Here is a 19,714-nt window from a genome sequence, read left to right as displayed (position 1 = left end):
GTGTTAGGTTGTTCACTTGCCATCTTTCCATTGTTCTGAGGTGAGCATTTAATGCAATAAATTTCCCCCTTAGTACTGCTTTTGCAGTATCCCACAGGTTTTGGTATGATGTATCATTATTTTCATTAGTTTCAATAAATTTTTTGATTTCCTGCTTGATTTCTTCTTGGACCCATATGTCATTAAGTAGAATGTTGTTTAATTTCCATGTGTTTGTATAGTTTCCAGAGTTTCTTTTGTTATTGATTTCTAGTTTTAATCCATTGTGGTCTGAGAAAATACATGGGATAATTCCAATTTTTTTGAATTTGTTGAGACTTGATTTGTGACCTAATATGTGATCTATCCTGGAGAATGATCCATGTGCTGATGAGAAGAATGAATATTCTGAGGTTGTTGGATGGAATGTTCTGTAGATATCTGCCATGTCCAATTGGTCTAGAGTATTGCTTAGATCTTGTGTTTCTCTGCTGATTCTTTGCCTAGATGATCTGTCCAATATTGACAGTGGGGTGTTCAGGTCCCCTGCTATTATGGTATTAGTGTCTATTTCCTTCTTTAGGTCTAATAGAGTTGTTTTATAAATCTGGCTGCTTCAACATTGGGTGCGTACATATTTATGATTGTTATGTCTTCTGGATGCATCAGTCCTTTTATCATTACGTAGTGTCCTTTGTTTTCTCTTTTTACGGTTTTTAGTTTAAAGTCTTATTTTGTCAGATATAAGAATAGCTACTCCAGCTCGTTTTTCTTTTCTGTTTGCATGGTAAATCTTTTTCCATCCTTTCACTCTTAGTCTATGTGAATCTTTATGGGTGAGGTGGGTCTCTTGTAGGCAGCATATAGTTGGGTCCTCTTTTTTGATCCAGTCAGCCAGTCTGTGTCTTTTGATTGGGGAATTTAAGCCTTTTGCATTAAGAGTTGTTATTGAAAGGTGTTGATTTATTCCTAGCATTTTATTGGTTGTTTGGTTGTCTTAGGTGTCTTTTGTTCCTTGCTTTCTGATTTACTGTTTGGTTTCTGTGTTTGTTGGTTCCTTAGGTTGTAGATAGTGTTTTTCTTTGTTTGTTTTCTCTTCATGAATGCCATTTTATTATACTAGTGGGTTTTGATTTTTTGGGGGTTTTTATGGCAGTGGTAGCTATTTTTCAGGAACCAAACCCAGTACTCCCTTGAGGATTTCTTGTAAGGGTGGTTGTGTGGTAGTGAACCCCCGCAGTTTTTGTTTGTCTGAGAAATATACTATTTGCCCTTCATTTCGGAAGGATAGCCTTGCAGGGTAGAGTATTCTTGGCTGGCAGTCTTTGTCTTTTAGTATTTTGAATATATCATCCCATTCATTTCTAGCTTTTAGGGTTTGTGATGAAAAGTCTGATGTTAGCGTGATTGGGGCTCCCTTATAGGTGATTTGACGCTTCTCTCGCAGCTTTTAAGATTCTCTCTTTGTCTCTGAGTTTTGCCAATTTGACTATAACATGTCTTGGAGAAGACCTTTTTGGGTTGAATACGTTTGGAGATCGTTGAGCTTCCTGGATCTGAAGATCTGTGAGTTTTCCTATACCTGGGAAGTTTTCTGCCACTATTTTGTTGAATATGTTTTCAATGCAATCTCCTTTTTCCTCCCCTTCTGGAATACCCATGACTCGGATATTTGAGCGCTTAACGTTGTCTGATCTCTCTCAGATTTTCTTCAATGTCTTTGATTCTTTTTTCTTTTTTTTTTTTTTGTCTGCTTGTGTTATTTCAAACAGCCCATCTTCAAGTTCACAGGTTCTCTCTTCAACTTCCGTAAGCCTGTTGGTTAAACTCTCCATTGTGTTTTTTATTTCACTGAATAAGTTCTTCAGTTTGGCAAGTTCTGCTACATTTTTTTCAGGACATTGATTTCCTTGTACATTTCCTCTTTCAGGTCCTGTATACTTTTCCTCGTTTCATCATGATGTCTAGCTGAGTTTTCTTGTATTTCATTCAGTTTCCTTAGAATTATCACTCAAAATTCCTTATCAGTCATTTCAAGGGCTTCTTGTTCTATAGGATCTAGAGTTTGAGATTTATTAACTTTTGGTGGTGTACTTTCTTGATTTTTTGTATTTCTGGTATCTTTTTTTTGATGTTTATTCATTGTGGCAGGGGGTTTCACAGTCCACAAGTTTGACACTATTGACTAACTAAGGTGTTGCTGTGGTTGCCAATTTGGTATGGCTACCTCCGTGACTGCTCAGTTGGCCTCTAGTGCCTTGTGTGTGTGGTTGCCTCGGGTCTTGGGCCTCTCCGGGGAGCCACCTCTCTAGTCAGCTTGGATTCTGCTGGGCTGCTGGATCACGGGGCGGTACCGTAGGGTGTGTGGTCTCTGCTGTGCTTCCACTTCCTGTGCCGGACTTCTCCCTGTTCTGTGCGCTCTGGCCCGGGCTGCTGGGATGCGCAGAGGCACCACAGAGCGTGTGGTCTCTGCAGAGCTTCTCCTTCCCCTACAGGATGTCTCCCTGCTCTGTGCACACTAGGCCAGGCTTGGGATGGAGCCGGGTGGGGGCAGTGAAGCCTACCTGCGGTTAGATTGCGTGACGGCAGCCCCCCCACAGGTTGTGTGGACTCTACGGAGTTTCTATTTCCCTTGTTGGACGTCTCTGTGCTCCGTCCACATTGGGCTGGGCTACTGGTTCGCGCAGCAGCTGTGTGGTCCCTGTGGAGTTCCCGCCTCCCCTGCCAGACATCTCCCTTCTCCAGTGCACTAGGCGGGGCTGGGGATGGAGCTGGGTGCCTGCGGGGAAGCCTACCTGCTGGATCACCCACTGGCAGCCCCACAGGGTGTGTGTTTTCTGCTGAGTCTCCGCCTCCCTAGCCAGACGTCTCCCCACTTTGTGCACACTGGGCTGGGCAGAGAATGGAGCCGGGTGGCTGCGGTGAAGCCTACCTGCTGGATCTTGTAGTGGCGGCCCCGCAGGGTGTGTGTTTTCTGCTGAGTCTCCGCCTCCCTAGCCGGACGTCTCCCTGCTCTGTGCGCACTAGGCTGGGCTGGGAATGGAGCTGGGTGGCAGCGGTGAAGCCTACCTGCTGGATCTCGCAGTGTGGATCACAATCCTAAATGTAAAACCTAAACCTGTAAAACTTCGTCAGTCACTTTCATAGTTCACAGTTCATTCACTACCGCACTGGTGGTTCTCGACCACCTGACCTTCAGCAGTTCCTGCTGTGCCGATTCCCATGGTCCACTTTTTCTGGTCCAACTTCCAGATAACCACCGTTAAGTTATGGGGCTGGCATCCAAAATCTGTTCACTTTGGGTACGCTGAGGGATCTCCTCCAGGTCCTGCTCACTCTGGGACCCAGGCTGGTGGAGAAGCCACTCAGTGAAGCACTGCAGGTGACCAGTGGTGTGTTGGAGAAGCCAACTTACGCAGGCTTGCTAGAGATGATTGTTAAATTTTCAGGAGGTTTACAAGCCAGTTGTGAAATCATCATTATTCAAAAATAAATATCAGATCCCCTTACCTGCCAGCTCTCAATATACCTTCCTGGAGTTGTAATCTCCTGGAAAAGATCAAGACCTCAACCTTTGTAGTCTGAAACTGGAAGTTAATGAGACCTGCCAGGATGGACTTGGGTGATCCTTACAAAGTGTCTCCAGATCGGCTGGAGCTTCGCGAGGGGCTTTCTCCTCAAGTCCCTGCCCACCTCCAGTCATCTCCAGTGCCTTTCTCCACCCCTTCTCTGCCCCTGAGCCGCGACCTCTACCTGCCTTCCCTTCCTCGACAGGCGACGAGTCCCGGCCCAGAATGATAGATTTCTAAAAGTCAAGTAGATTTTATTTCTCTTTATATTTCTTGCTTACTCAATATTTTAGATGATTTGTGGGCTTTCTTTTATAAAAGTAAAAATCTACATACAAAAAATTTCCTGTATTCTTCTACTGAGAAAGTTACAACTTGGATTTGAAGTTAAGTAGTTTTTTTTTTTTTTTTTTAAGAATACCGGTAAGGGGATCTTAACCTTTGACTTGGTGTTGTCAGCACCTCGCTCTCCCAAGTGAGCTAACCAGCCATCCCTATATAGGGATCCGAACCCTGTGGCCTTGTTATGAGCACCAGTCTCCCAAGTGAGTCACGGGCTGGCCCAAAGTTAAGTAGTTTTTAAATGCTAAGTTTTATTTTTGTGAAAGTTATACTTGTACACAACTAAAGTCAATGGTACTATGAAGTTTATAGTGAGAAAGAATACTCTTCTACTGACCCCTTTAAATCTCATCTGTCTTGCTTTTTAGGTGCAACTGATTTTAGCATTTGAGCTGTTAATTTCTTTCTGGTATTTATATCCATATTTCTCTTTTATATGCTTGCATTGCTAATTCTTCATTTGTTAATTTTATTTTTCCTTTTTCTTCAAATGCAGAAGTAAGATTTGTTAATTTTAAATATTATCTACTGACTTCTCAGTACGGTAGAGAAAGATTTAGTTGTTAGGTACCTGTTTTCTTAAATGTGTCCTCTTCCATCTTTCTGTTTTCCTTCTTATTCATATTCAGTGTTTACATCATTAGGGTGTACTATTGCATTGTAATTATATACATTTTTTTTATTGCTGAGCCTCATAGAAGACAGTGATCATATTTTTCTTTCTTTTGTTTTTTTCTGGGTAGCTTTGTCTTTCCCAGTGTTAATAGTTGTCACATTTCTTTATTTTCTTAGTTTTCTATTTACCTGTTACTAAGTCTTTTCAAAAACATCCATAAAGCCCTTCAGTACTATTTTCTACATGGCAGAAGGTATTAAAATAATCTATCATTTAATTTTTTTCACAGGTGACATTTCTCCTCTAGACACCCCATCCTCTTATACTCTGAACTGGTTGCTCTTCTGGCTGTTTCACAGTTTTCATTCTGGGATTCTTGTTCTGGATCCCCTGATTCTTGGATCTCATGTCTTTCTTCTTCGTGGCCTACTACCTCATTTTGCCTGAGAAGCCTCTTGAAATATGGTACATGGGAATTCAATTTTGGGCCTGTGTGTCTGAAAATGTCTTACCCTTACCCTTGATTAATAGTTTGTCTGAGTACAGAGTTTTAGGTTGGAAAAGATTTTTCTTTCAGAATTTTAAAGATATTGTTTGGGCTTCTGACTTTCAGTGTTATTCAAGTTGAGAAGTCTGTTACCATTTTGATTTCTTATCCTTTTTAATAGCTCACTCTCTCTTTTCTTGTCCTCTCTACAGAAGTTTTAGAGTCTTTTGTTTATCCTCTGTGTTTCGAAATTTTGCAGTGGTGTACCTTTGTTTAGGCCTTTTTCATTTGTTGTTTTGGACGTCTGATAGGCTCTTTCTTTGTGGGAAATATTCTTATATTCTTTCTTTGATAACGTCTTCCCTCTTTTTTCTCTCTCTTCTTTTCCTACAACTTTATTAACTAGATAGTTGATCTGCTAGATTGATCTGCCAATTCTTTTTTCTTATTTTTATTCCTTTGAGTTTTTCTACCTTTTTCATTTTATGATTTCCTCTGCTTTATCTTCTGAATTTTCTAGTAAATATAGCATTTATGTTAAAATTTTAATTTCTAAGAGTTTTTTTCTCTTAATTCATATTTGACTCTCTTAGTTCCCTGAGAATACTGATTATAATACTTTTGAAATTTTCTTGAGCTTCCTACATTATATGTTTCCTCCAAGTTCCTTTCCCTTTGTTTTTTCCTCCTCTTTCTTTCATTTTTGAGGCTTTTCTCAAATTTCTGATATATGGCTATCTATATTTAAGGGTAAAGCAGTGCAGTGCTCATTGAAAGCTTTGTGGGTGGTTTAGGCTTGTTAGTTGATTAGTATACTTCTCTGTAGGGTAATTGGTGGCTACTTGGACTCTTGTTGGTTACTTAAAATGGCTGGGTTTTGTAGGTATTTTCTCTTGAGCTACTTAAGTTACTCCAGAGAAGGATACTGTAAGCTCCTGCCTGGGGTATATAAGCCCTAGGGCCAGTGTTCTGACAAGTTAGGGGATGAACAATATCATTAAGGAGGGAAGAGACAGAAAACAAAGGGCTTGGTCAGAAGTCAGTAAACCAAACATCATGAGGTTAAGTAACACTTCCTGAAACTCGTGTCTGTGTAAAACAAAGATGACTGTGGCCCACATTGAGAAATCCAAAGTCTGGAAGCTACTGCTGTAGGGTCTGATAGCTTGGAAAGTAGTAGTAACAACAGCTAACATTTTTTTTGAGTGTTTACTATGCATGTGGCTTACATATGTTATTTCGTCTAATTTTCTACAACAACTTCTTAAGGTAGGTATTATTACCTCCATTTTATAGATGAGAAAATTGTGGCATACACAGAGTAGGTAACTTTTCCCAAGATTGCCTAGCTAATAAATAGGGCATAGCATGCATTCCATTCTAGGCTTGTTTGACTTTGCAGCTCACACTTGTAAGCATTATGCTAAATTGGTTACACTTTTTGAAATGAATATTACATATCGGAAAGTTCCAATTGAGTGCAAATTAGGTTTAAGGCCCAGAAAATCTCTACTACTTTGTTTACTACAAAAAAAAAAAAAATCTGAAATCTAAATGCAAGCTACACTGTGCCTGGGTTTACGCTATATTGCTCTACTGCTGTGTAGCTGTGTGAGCTTGGAGGATTTACCTAACCTCTCTGAATTTTGTTTTCCTCATTTCTGAAAGTGGGGAATACCAGTTTCTTTCATTAAAAGTTAAGTTCCACTAAAGGAATTAACAACATTAAAAGAAAAATCTGTACTCATAGGAGAGGAAGACTATTAATGAGTTGAGAATCCTGCCACAATAGATGTTGATTCATGAGAACTAGAAAATTACGTAGTGAACAAAGAGCATAGAAAAGGGCATAGGCCCCTATAAAGTCACTAGGCCAGGATTCTGGCATCCTGGTTCATTATATTTGGGCATCTTTGAGCTGTTACTTAAAAAAATTTTTTTTTTATTTTGAATGTGAAATGGATCTTCAGGATTCTGGATATTGGGAAATGCTTAAGATTGATGTTTTGACTTGAAAGGCAGGATGCATATAGATGTAAACCATCCCAATTACAGTAAGAGGCTTTAGTGTAGATATTGGAATAGAAAGTAAATAATACTCCATTTTTTCCCTAGTTGTTATTCAAACTTTCTTAGTGAATGAATCTAAGCCTTTGTTTAGGATAAAACGTAATTGAAACTTAAGTGCTTTATTTATAAGCTGTGCCTTGTTGTATTTGCATGGAGTAAGCAGTTACGGCAGTAAGCAAATCTGGGACATCTGAGTCTAAAAATAATCTTGGAAACAGTAGCTTATAAGTACTTTGTATGTTCATTGATTTAGCTTCAAATAACATATACATGAGGAAGGACATAGCTGTGAGATGTAAAACTGTGTTCTCTCCTTGCAGTGGGTAATTCCAGAATTGATTGGCCATACCATCGTTACTATGTTAATGCTTGTTTCATTGCACTGGTTCATCTTCCTTCTCAACTTACCGGTTGCCACTTGGAATATATATCGGTAAGTAAGTTTGTTTACTGTTTTGTGTAAGGGCAGTTAAACTTTTAAAAACATTTTAACAGCCTCTTCTTTTTTCCCTAAAACACAGTAGTAAAATAAAGAACTGCTGAATGCTTTATTAAATCAGCATAAATTTTTGTTCACGTTGGCATACTGGGCAGATGGCAATTTGCGTGGTTCAGTCTTGTAGTAAAAACATAAATTTACATGTTAAATTTATAAAATATGTAATGTTGTGATGTCTAAAGACTTTCGAAGTGTTTTTTTATTGCCTTAAATATTATTTTCCTTTAAGAATGGTCAAAACCCTGAGAATATAAGGCCCTTGTTGTTTACATCTGCAGTTTTTAATTATCATGAACTTGGAATACTCCAAAGAAAATTACATTTTAAAGCCTGCAAATTAGGTAACTTATCAAAATTTTTCACTTAATAATTTAGGAAGGTTGTTCAAAAATAGCTCAATGGAAGCACTAATTGGATATAATTTTATATTTGGGCTATTGTACATAACGTTTTCTTGTGAAGAGCTGTGAAATAATCTTGACAAGCCTGGAATTATTTTTATGTTAATGGATTGCTGTTCTACTACATTTTAAAGTTTTATTTTAATTTTACGTGTGTCTCATACGAAAAATTATTCATCACGATCAAGTGGGATTCATCCCAGGGATGCAAGGTTGGTTCAACATACGCAAATCAATAAATGTGATACACCATATTAATAAACTCAAACACAAGGACCATATGATCATCTCTATAGATGCTGAAAAAGCATTTGATAAAGTTCAGCACTCATTCATGACAAAGACCCTCTATAAGTTAGGTATAGAGGGAAAGTATCTCAACATAATTAAAGCCATATATGCCAAACCCACTGCCAATATCATCCTGAATGGGGAAAAGCTGAAAGCTTTTCCTTTAAGAACAGGAACTAGACAAGGATGCCCACTCTCACCACTCCTATTCAACATAGTGTTGGAAGTACTAGCCAGAGCAATCAGAGAAGAGAAGGAAATAAAGGGCATCCAGATTGGAAAAGATGAAGTCAAACTGTCCCTGTTTGCAGATGACATGATCCTATATATCGAACAGCCTAAAACCTCTACAAAAAAACTCTTGGAATTGATAAATGATTTCAGCACAGTAGCAGGATACAAAATCAACACACAAAAATCAGTAGCATTTCTTTTCTCCAATAGTGAACATGCAGAAGGAGAAATCAAGAAAGCCTGCCCATTTACAATAGCCACCAAAAAAATAAAATACTTAGGAATTGAGTTAACCAAGGAGGTGAAAAATCTCTATAATGAGAACTACAAACCACTGCTGAGAGAAATTAGAGAGGATACAAGAAGATGGAAAGATATTCCATGCTCTTGGATTGGAAGAATCAACATAGTGAAAATGTCCATACTACCCAAAGTGATATACAAATTCAATGCAATCCCCATCAAAATTCCAAAGACATTTTTCTCAGAAATGGAAAAAACTATTCAGACATTTATATGGAACAATAAAAGACCACGAATAGCCAAAGCAATGCTGAGCAAAAAAAATAAAGCTGGAGGCATAACACTACCTGACTTTAAGCTATACTACAAAGCTATAATAACCAAAACAGTATGGTACTGGCATAAAAACAGACACACTGACCAATGGAATAGAATAGAGAATCCAGAAATCAACCCACACACTTACTGCCATCTGATCTTTGACAAAGGCACCAAGCCTATTCACTGGGGAAGGGACTGCCTCTTCAGCAAGTGGTGCTGGGATAACTGGATATCGATATGCAGGAGAATGAAACTAGATCCATACCTCTCACCGTATACTAAAATCAACTCAAAATGGATTAAGGATTTAAATATACACCCTGAGACAATAAAACTTCTTCAAGAAAACATAGGGCAAACACTTCAGGAAATAGGACTGGGCACAGACTTCATGAATACGACCCCAAAAGCACGGGCAACCAAAGGAAAAATAAACAAATGGGATTATATCAAACTAAAAAGCTTCTGCACAGCAAAAGAAACAATTAAAAGAGTTAAAAGACAACCAACAGAGTGGGAGAAAATATTTGCAAAATATACATCTGACAAAGGATTAATATCCAGAATATATAAGGAACTCAAACAACTTTACAAGAAGAAAACAAGCAACCCAATTAAAAAATGGGCAAAAGAGCTAAGTAGGCATTTCTCTAAGGAAGATATCCAAATGGCCAACAGACATATGAAAAAATGCTCAACATCACTCAGCATCCGGGAAATGCAAATCAAAACCACATTGAGATACCATCTAACCCCAGTTAGGATGGCTAAAATCCAAAAGACTATGAACGATAAATGCTGGAGAGGCTGCGGAGAAAAAGGAACTCTCATACATTGTTGGTGGGACTGCAAAATGGTGCAGCCTCTATGGAAAATGGTATGGAGGTTCCTTAAACAATTGCAAATAGATCTACCATACGACCCAGCCATCCCAGTGTTGGGAATATACCCAGAGGAATGGAAATCATCAAGTCGAAGGTATACCTGTTCCCCAATGTTCATCGCAGCACTCTTTACAATAGCCAAGAGTTGGAACCAGCCCAAATGCCCATCATCAGATGAGTGGATACGGAAAATGTGGTACATCTACACAATGGAATACTACTCAGCTATAAAAACGAATGAAATACTGCCATTTGCAACAACATGGATGGACCTCGAGAGAATTATATTAAGTGAAACAAGTCAGGCACAGAAAGAGAAATACCACATGTTCTCACTTATTGGTGGGAGCTAAAAATTAATATATAAATTCACACACACACATACACACATACACACACAAACCGGGGGGGGGGGGGAAGAAGATATAACAACCACAATTATTTGAAGTTGATACAACAAACAAACAGAAAGGACATGGTTGGTGGGGAGGGGGGGAGGGAGAAGGGAGGGAGGTTTTGGTGATGGGGAGCATTAATCAGCTACAATGTATATCGACAAAATAAAATTAAAAAAAAAAAAAATAATAATAATTTTACGTGTGTCTAAGTTTTTTGCGTAAAACTACTCATTGGCTGATTTTTAAGCATGATGTTGTAAAGTGCAGTTAGAATAAAAAGGACAGAAGAGAAAAAGGGCTGGAGGAGGATAGGAAGCACATGAAAAGATAATGTAAGGCAGTAGAGATGAGGGAAGGAGTGGATTTGGGAGAATGATCTTGTAAAGATCATGAGACTAGAACCTGAGCTAGGAAAAAATTTTTAAATCTCTGTACCTCTTTTCTAGAGGGTAGGTCTCCTGGGGTAGAATTTTTTTTTTTTTCTTTTAAGTTTCTTATTGTTCTCCTGTGATCAGTTTCGTAGACCAATACCCTAACCTGAGTTCAGTGCTGGGAGGAAAACAGATGCCTTGCACTTCTGGTGAGGGCCAGTCCCGTGAAGACTTTTAATAGAGCTAAGTCTCCCTGTGGTCCCACTAAATGAAACACAAATTTGGGAGTGAGAGTGGGGACTGGAACCTCTAAGACGGTGGATCTTAATGATATCCCAGACCACGCTGTCAGTCATATCTACTAGAATTAAAAATGTGCTAGAGGAAGAAGAAGGTTTGGCATAATTTTTTTATATAGTGAAGACTGTGATAGAAGGCTCTATGAAGTCAATCAAGTCCAGTGATTCCATTTTCCTATAATTATGAAGTAAAGATCATGTGTATTTATTGCCCTGATAACTGCAGTGATAGTCTCTGTCTGCTGGGCACATGCTTACCTCCTATTTAAAAAGGTTAAAAAAATCAATAGATTGATCTTTTGTTCTTTTCAGACCACTGTACTTCATGCTATTGGGTCTACAGACATATATGAAATGGACTCTATCAGGACAAAGAGGCAAAACATTGAATAACAAAATATGCTAGTTAAATAAGGGTTGTCCTAAGGCAAGTGTAAGGTAGTTGCCAGATGAATAATGAGGATACTAAGTGTTTATGGGTTGGGAGGAAAGTTGGATTACTGGAACAGTTTCAAAGAGGCAGTGGTGTCTGAGCAGAGCCTCATAGGATGGAAGAGCTTTGACAGAGAGGAGTGGGGATGAGAATTCCGCCGTGTTCAAAGGATAAGGGGAGGGGTAGAAGGGGAGGCTTGTACAAACACACAAGGGATAGCGAAGGACCATTAGGCTGAAATTATGTAGATGGAGGACTGGTAATAGACGAAGCTGGAAAAGTCAGTTTGGGTGGGTCACAGAGAATCTTGAATGCTGGTCCAGCGAGTTTATATATAAATGTGGCTCCTGGTAGCATAAAATCCACCCATTTTAAGTGTACTATCAATATATTTTTACCATATTTATAGTTTTATGCAACCATCACCATAGTCTATTTTAGAACATTCTCATCACCCAAATAGAAGCCCCATACCCATTAGCAGTTATCCCTACTCCCTGTCCTCCTTAGCTGCAGGCAGCCACCATTCTATATTGTCTCTAAATCTTACCTATTCTGAACAGACATATCATATAAAGAGGATCAACATGCGCTCTTTTGTGACTGGCCTCTTTCACTTACCATAACATCTCAAAGTTCATCCATGTTGTAGCATGTATTAGTACTTCATTCTTTTTTATTGCTGAATAATATTTCATTGTGTGAATGTACCACATTTTGTTTATCCATTTGTAATTGATGGGCATTTGGGTTGTTTCCACTTTTTGCCTATTATGATTAATTTTCCTAGAACATTCATGTGCAAGTTTTTGTATAGACATATTTTCATTTCTCTTGGGCAGATACCTAGGAGTGGAATTACTGAGTCATATGATAGCTTGATATTTCATCTTTTGAAGAACTGCCTGAGTGTTTTCAAAAGGAGCTGTGCTATTTTACATTCTCGCCAACTGTGTGTGAGGGTTCTAATTTCTCTACATCCTTGCCAGCACTTGTTATTTTGAGTCTTTTTTTGTGTTAGCCATACTATTGGGTGTGGAGTGGGTATCTCACTGTGGCTTCAATTCACATTTCCGTAATGACTAATGATATTGAATATCTTTTAATTTGATAATTAGTTGTTCATATATCTTCCTTGCTTTATATGTTTTCAAGCAGCTAAGTTGACATAAAATGAATTATGCTTTGGGAAGATTTTTCTGGAAGCATTGTGTAGTATTGATTGGATGGAGAAGAGCCAGGAGGTAGGGAAACCAGTTCAGAGACCAGGAGTCAGTAACATAGTGCTGGAAAAGGGTTGTGATAGTGGGAATAAAAATGAGACAACTACATAGTTGGTGGTAGTAAGAAAGAATTGACAAGAGTTTAATGGACTGGCTATGAAAGATGAGAAAGACAGAAGTCAGAATTGGGTAAGAGGAAAATGTTTTAGGACCACTAAGAAAATGTTGACACTCTCATTCCATCACCTAGAAGTCAGAGAAGGATAAGACTGAGACTATTTGGAGATGTTATCTGGATATTCAAATGAAAATACCTTCTGTTCAGCTATAGATGGGCTACTAGGATTTGGAAGAGAATTTAAGACTTTAGGAACTCAGAGAGGCCTTTGCATTTCACAGAAGTGCCAATTGAGAAACTGTGTGGCAAGGGTGAGAAACCCAAGGTAGTACTGGAGGAAGCTTAGACCTGAGAGCAGGAAGAGGTCATGACCAGTGCTAAGTTAGGGCAAGTAAATACACAAATGGCACAGCTTGGACATTGAAGCCCAGACACTTAAACTCATTGATCCTCTCAAAGTAATTCAATTTACCTAATTTCCCCATTTTTCTAAAGAAGTTTCTAAGAACTTGATAAAATTGGTTTGGTTTTGGAGCTTCTCATTTATTGGGGGGTGGGTAGGGTGGGATGGCTGGCCAGTATGGGGATCTGAACCCTTGACCTTGGTGTTATAACACTGTGCTCTAACCCACTGAGCTTTGGAGTCTCCTTTAACCTGTGTGTAATAGAAAAGGGCTAGTTTGGTAGTTTTCTACAGAAGATAGATAAGAGTCTCAAATATCCTTCTCTGGAATGTTACTGTTTTTGTTTCAGAGGGCACAAAATCATACTAAAAATTAACAGTTTTGTAACTTCCAAAGGAAAACTAAGTAGTAGTGCATGACATCATCATATTACTCTGTTCATATTTGGTCTGAATTTAAGGCTTCTATGATTGCTTCAATTTTAAAGGTTAATTATTATTGGTTACTTATATTGGTTTTTGACTATTTATGTTGATGATTTGATTTTCCTTCCAATGTGTGTATCCTTTAATTTATCAGGTTCATTATGGTGCCAAGTGGTAACATGGGAGTGTTTGATCCAACAGAAATACACAATCGAGGGCAGCTGAAGTCACACATGAAAGAAGCCATGATCAAGCTTGGTTTCCACTTGCTCTGTTTCTTCATGTATCTTTATAGGTGAGTTTATAGGTATCTTTATAGGTGAGTTTTTTTTTTTTTTTTAAACTCCTGGCATTTTCCTAGATGCCATGTCTACTTCTGTGGATGAGATATTACTATGGGGATTTTGCATTGATGTTGCAGGTCTTTTCGGTATATGTGAATTTCTTGTGGCTATGTAGGTTTTTCATGTATACCACTGAATCAGCATGTCTGACCTACAATAGAGTTACTCTGCAGTGTCTCAGTTATTCCTTAGCTGTTGAGGCTGTCAACATGCTTAAGATTGTCTTTGCTGTTCTTTTCCTGCCCTAGTATCTAGCTGTGAGGTTCCACTGCATGGGTCTCTGGGGATCCTACCACTGGCAGCAGCTCTCAACAACTTGTATCCAAATTGGGCTGTTCTTTCTTGGCATTTAGGGATTTAGGGGTAATGCTGATTCTCCAGCACGCTAAGTGATCTGTTCTGGTAAAATTGTGTCAGTCTTCCAGTTATAACACATTGGAAATAAGAATTAATATGAAGATTGTCTGTCAGATACTGGACACCTTATGTAGTCCTGTTTTAAACTTAAATTTATTCCTTGTGTTTTAGAGATGAACATGCTACCTTTTCCTTTGTCCACCCTTAGAATAGAGCAAAGGAGAGAAAACATATTCATGTGTATATGATTTGATAAAGCCTTTAGGAAGCTGGAAGACAGGTTGACCTTTGTGTCAAAGCTTTAACTAGATCATTCCTATTTTTTTTGCTAGGTAAATTTTAATTTTTCACATAGGCATAATTAGGAAAAACCTGTACTTATTTTAACTTTTACCACTCAGAAGATTCCTAATGATTAGAGACTGTATAGAAATAGCAGTTTTTAAAAATTGCTATTTTGTCTGAAATAGTTTAGAATCAGATCCATTTTATTTAGCATCTGCCTGATAATCCTTCTTCTGTGCTAAATCCACCCAATAGTGTAGATTAGATTAAAATTAGGGTTTAGATGGTTTCCTCTTCACCATTCACCCCCCCCCCCCCCGCCCCAAACTCTATACCAGGGTCACCATTCATCTTATTTGCTTTTCTGTATTTTAAAAACTAGGGCAGAAATAGCACACCAGTACCAATCTCTTATTCTCATACCTGACCTCAGTGCTAATGTGCTTAATTTTTAATTCAAGTATTAAAGATGAATAAAGAGCATAGAAATTTAATATTAAGAACATAATGATATACCTCTTCCCATTTTTATTTCTTTTTTAGGTCAAATAATATGAAAGTATCTTTACCATCATATATGTTCTCTTATATTTGTCTATTTCTGAAGAGACAAAAAATAAGCTAGTATCAACTAGCTAAGGTTATGCTTTCTTCACCCTCCCTACCTCTACAGGTTTTTTGCTGTAAACCAAAGCAGACATTGTCTGGGTCTTGGTAACATGAGCTTTCTTAGGGTAGTGCTATAGGAACAGACTGTGCAGTCACACTTTGGGGAGTAAATGCAGGATTGGGGAGCAGTATCTTGCTTAGTAGACCTGAAGTCTTAGGATTTAAAGGTGCACAAGAGTTTCTGAGCTCTCAGTTGTTGAATTTAAAGTAATGGGAAGATGGACTGGAGGAATCAAGAAGCAATTTGGGAGCAGGTTTAGGGTATGGTTCTTTACGACTAAGTAAGATAGGCAACCTATGTCACTGGTTTGCCTGGGCAGCCGCATTCCTCATTTTGGTGCATCCTTTCTTTCCATCTCTCTTCCCTTCCCCTCCTTTTTCAGCTTGTCATCTTCACCCACATTGCTATTACCCTTATCCCTTGGCATCACTCATAGTTCAAGGGGTCAGGATGAAAGAGCAGTCTCAGATGTCTTGTAACACCCTTCTGTTGGCTTTTGGTTGCTGTTTTTAAAGTAATTTTATTACCAAATCAACAGCTTTTGATTGCAAGGATTTTATGCTGCTCCTCTTTGTATCTCTTGCATGACACACCCTTCCCCCCCAACCCCCTACACCCTGTGATCTGATCCTGCCTGGTTTCTGTGTTGCCTCAAGTACTGTGACGGGTGGCAAGGGGGTTAGGAATTCTGCCTTAAGGAGCATGAGAAACAGTAGAGAAGTGATGCTGGTGATGCTGGAGCCTGAGAGACACATGGGCAGGGGAAGGAAAGGGGCTTAAGGAGCAGGGCAGGAAAATGTGGAATTACGTGTGTGTTCGGAAAACACATTTTCCTTAACAATTCAGGTATTTGGGGGTATTCTGGGGTTTTTTAAAGTTTAAGAAAGTGCCAGATCTTTTAAAATTTGATTTGTCACAGAATAGTGCAGAATTTTTATTCCTTTTCCGTCTTCTACCTCCCTGTACCCTGAAAGTCCTTGCACAGTTGTGCTTGATCCATGTGAAGGATGATTTCTTTGTGCCTGCCACACCTTGCATGTTACTTTGCACATAGCAGACATGCAAGGCTTGTTAAATAGAATTAATGTTGTGAAAGAATGCTCAACTTCTTTAGAGACTGGTGGAATCTATGCCTTTGGTTTTTTGGTTAGGTGCTAGCTTAGTAGAATCTGAACTCCACCACTTACTGTGTGACCTGGGGCTAGTTTCTTAACTGTGTTTCCTTCAGTTTCTCATCTGAAAATGGGATATTAATAATAACCTACCTCATCAAGTTATAATATGGACTGAGTGTAATACATGTAAAGCACTTAGGTTTATGCTGACCTATAGTAAACTCTCAAAAATCTTTCAGAAATATTAGCTACTACCTAAACAATTTTCCCAAGTCACCATAAATGGGAGTCTGTAAAATATTACACATTAAGGTATTACACTTTACAAGTGAGCAATCACTTGCTTCAGAATCAAAAAGGGCACCAAATTGTCTTTGCTGATTTGGGCTTATGCCTGTCGGATTTATGGATAAGAAAAATGACTTTTAAAATCTATAGTCCAGTTGTCTTCATAAAGTAGACTGGTATCTAATCTGAGTTAAATGACCATTTCTTTTACAGAAATGATCAAAATAATGAAACATCCAAAATCCAGCAGGCCACAACAGGGCATTTTTGTAGAAATGTAATCAAAACTTACACGTTAACTTCAGCCAACACCACCATGCTACAGTGTACAGTTTAGTTCAGTTCAAATGAGTACAGTTAGCTTAATAAGTATTAAATTTACTCATATGTAGTTGCAAAAGTAACACAAATTTAGGAAATTTATTCAGTCTTAACAATTTTGGGAATACTTTTTGATGAAGGCATTAACAGTGTCTGAGGCCCAGCAGAAATCTTAGGCTGAATTTTTAGGCATAATCTTGTAATTAATTTTCTCAGAATTGTATGGGCTGGATGAGATGATGATAACATATTCTTGTACACTGTAACAGCAGCATTTTTGCTTGGAACCTTAACCGTTTTAGAGTTAGGTACCATGGAAACTGAAGTTAGTTGGTTGTCATCCTTTTCTTTTTTTCTTTTTTCTATTTTTGCCCTCATATATCACTTGTTAGTTTCTTGCCCTTTTGTCAGTCCCATTGTTTCAAAAGAATTACTGTATTCAGATGCCAGCCAATAAATTGTCACATAATGAAAAATGATATCAACATTCACTGTAAGGTTTAATAAAATTAAATTCGCACCAAAAAAAAAAAATTAGCGACTACTGCTGCTCTGTGTTGTGGACTTAGTACACTTAGTACGGCTAAATTTGGACAACCAATCACTTATACCGTTAGTAACGCAAGGGTATTTCTGTTTATTTTAGTCATTGATCTCAGCAGAGCAAGGCTGATTCTGGTATTTAAAAGAAAAGGATGATTTTGTTATTGTTTGTGGTAGTTTTAATAGAGTGTTTATTCGGTGACTGCTATGTGTCAGACACTGTGTAAGGCACTTCAGATGACACAAAGGTGCAGTACAAAATCTCTACAGTAAAAGCTTGGAGCTTGGTAATTGCAGTACTGGGGTGTTAATATATTAGAACATGAAAGCAGTGATGCCTGGATCCTGCTCTCGTCTCAGCGGACCTCACAATCCGGTGGTAGAAACCCCCATGGAAGCCAGAGCATGCAGAAAGATGAAGAGCTGTGGAAGGAGGCTGTGCAACTGCCCTGGCCTGAGTCTGGCTTCCCAAAAGAGGCGGCTGAGAGCCCAGTCATGAAGTCTAAGTAGAAATTTACTGGGTTGATGGGAGTGGGATAGGGAGGAGGGATTTCAGGCATAGCAACAGTATGTGCAAAGACCTGGCTAGAGAATTAAAAGTTTATTTTTCTGGACATAGCTTTTTTTTTTTTAAACTATGGCCTAACATTAGTTTTAAGTTATACTCCCCCCTCACTGCTATTGCCAGTAACCCTTTTTTTAGTGAAAAAATAAGGACATTGAGCGGTCTTAATATAGATGTTCTTTCCTTTAGGTGTAAATGATTGTTTTTGACTTAAATGAGTGTTCCTTGATGAACCTTATTTATACAAGTCTGGACAGACCAGACTCTGTAGGAACATTTGTAAGGAAATATTAGTAACATTAATTTCTTCTTTCCACAGTATGATTTTAGCTTTGATAAATGACTGAAGCTGGAGAAGCCATGGTTGAAGTCAGCCTACACTACAGTACACAGTTGAGGAGCCAGAGACTACTTAAATCATCCTTAGAACTGTGACCATAGCAGTATATATTTTCCTCTTTGAATAAAAAACTATTTTTGCTGTATTTTTACCATATAAAGTATTTAAAAAACATGAATTGAGTTTTTGTAGATTTCTGGTTCTCAACTTTAGCCTGAACCCCAACACATGGAGGTGTTTTTCATCATCTGTATGTTGAAGATGGTTATTTGTATGTAGGAACAGGACTGCCATCCCAGCCATGCATGCCAAAGTAATAAAGGATACAACTTAAAGGGAGAATTTAATAGATGAGCAAAGTTGCTCTTTAGGTCTACTGAAAAGTCAGATTACAAATCAACACCGTTAATCTGGACAAAAGAAAGTTAATTATCTTTTTTGCCTATATTGTGGCACCTTCATATATTTAATATGGTATAAAGATTTATGGGACTAAAAGGACTATGTCAGCTAAAAATCTTTTCATAAGAATGTTAACAGAAGATGACATTTCAAAATATATCTTTTTCTTTGTAGAATTTGTGAAACGTTATCAGCCATTTGCCCAGGTACAATGTAATTCCTGCTTATAGAAAGGAGAAATAAATCAAAAAAAGCAAGATTTTATCAAGAACTTTCATTTAGAAGTCACTGCCTGCACAGTCACCCCACACCCATACAATTCCACTGGTTCTTGCCGGGTCTTGTTTTTGTATTGTAATTGTTCCAATTGTATTTGATCTCTCTGATATATGTTTTAGGGGGGTTGGAGAGGTGATCTGGTAGAAGATGCTCATCAGATTAGAAGCAGGAATATGTCACTAATATTGAGCCTGTTCTCTTCTTAGTGCCAGGTTACCTACAGCCCTTCTGCACTGATTATTTTGTGAATTGGGAGACCCAATATAAGCCATTTCATGGACATAGCAATATCCAAACAAACTTGGTTCCTTGGACTGTATTTGTAAACTCTTGCTGTTGATGAGAGCAGTTAACCTCCTTGGCTCTGTTTGCCAACGCTTGCAGGTTAAAGTGAATCTGGCAGTTTATCCTCAGTCCTAGGTTTGTGCTTTAATGTTGTTATCTTAAGCTTTGGCATTTAGGCAAAACATGTCTGTTTTATGGCAGAGTCCAAAGGGATTATTCACTCTGATGAGACAGAATTGGGTGGCTAAATAAGGTTTGTGGTCCTCAGAAGATTAGAAGTTGCATGTCCTTTTGGTCCTGGACTAGGTCTAGC

The 19,714-nt window shown here is 38.3% G+C and overlaps 1 protein-coding gene across 5 annotated transcripts in view; it reads left to right on the top strand.

The window, feature by feature from the left end:
- CNIH4 (cornichon family AMPA receptor auxiliary protein 4) overlaps nt 1–18,613 on the top strand; it is a 38,487-nt gene extending 19,874 nt beyond the window's left edge. For 4 of the 5 annotated variants that reach the window (XM_063114086.1, XM_063114085.1, XM_063114084.1 and 1 more), the window contains 3 exons: nt 7,384–7,496; nt 13,762–13,902; nt 18,415–18,613. In XM_063114086.1, coding sequence (XP_062970156.1) covers nt 7,384–7,496; nt 13,762–13,902; nt 18,415–18,442 — 282 coding nt within the window. In that variant the 3' untranslated portion in view covers nt 18,443–18,613. Of the gene's footprint in view, nt 1–7,383; nt 7,497–13,761; nt 13,903–18,414 lie in introns of those variants that run through there. The other variant, XM_063114087.1, reaches the window with a different exon arrangement.
- The last annotated feature ends 1,101 nt before the right edge of the window (nt 18,614–19,714 follow it).

This window comes from Cynocephalus volans, chromosome 11 (assembly GCF_027409185.1).
Source record: "Cynocephalus volans isolate mCynVol1 chromosome 11, mCynVol1.pri, whole genome shotgun sequence".
In the NCBI taxonomy this organism is placed as follows: domain Eukaryota; kingdom Metazoa; phylum Chordata; class Mammalia; order Dermoptera; family Cynocephalidae; genus Cynocephalus; species Cynocephalus volans.
The sequence above is the reverse complement of the archived record's forward strand: the minus strand, read 5'-3'. Positions and strand labels throughout refer to the sequence as shown.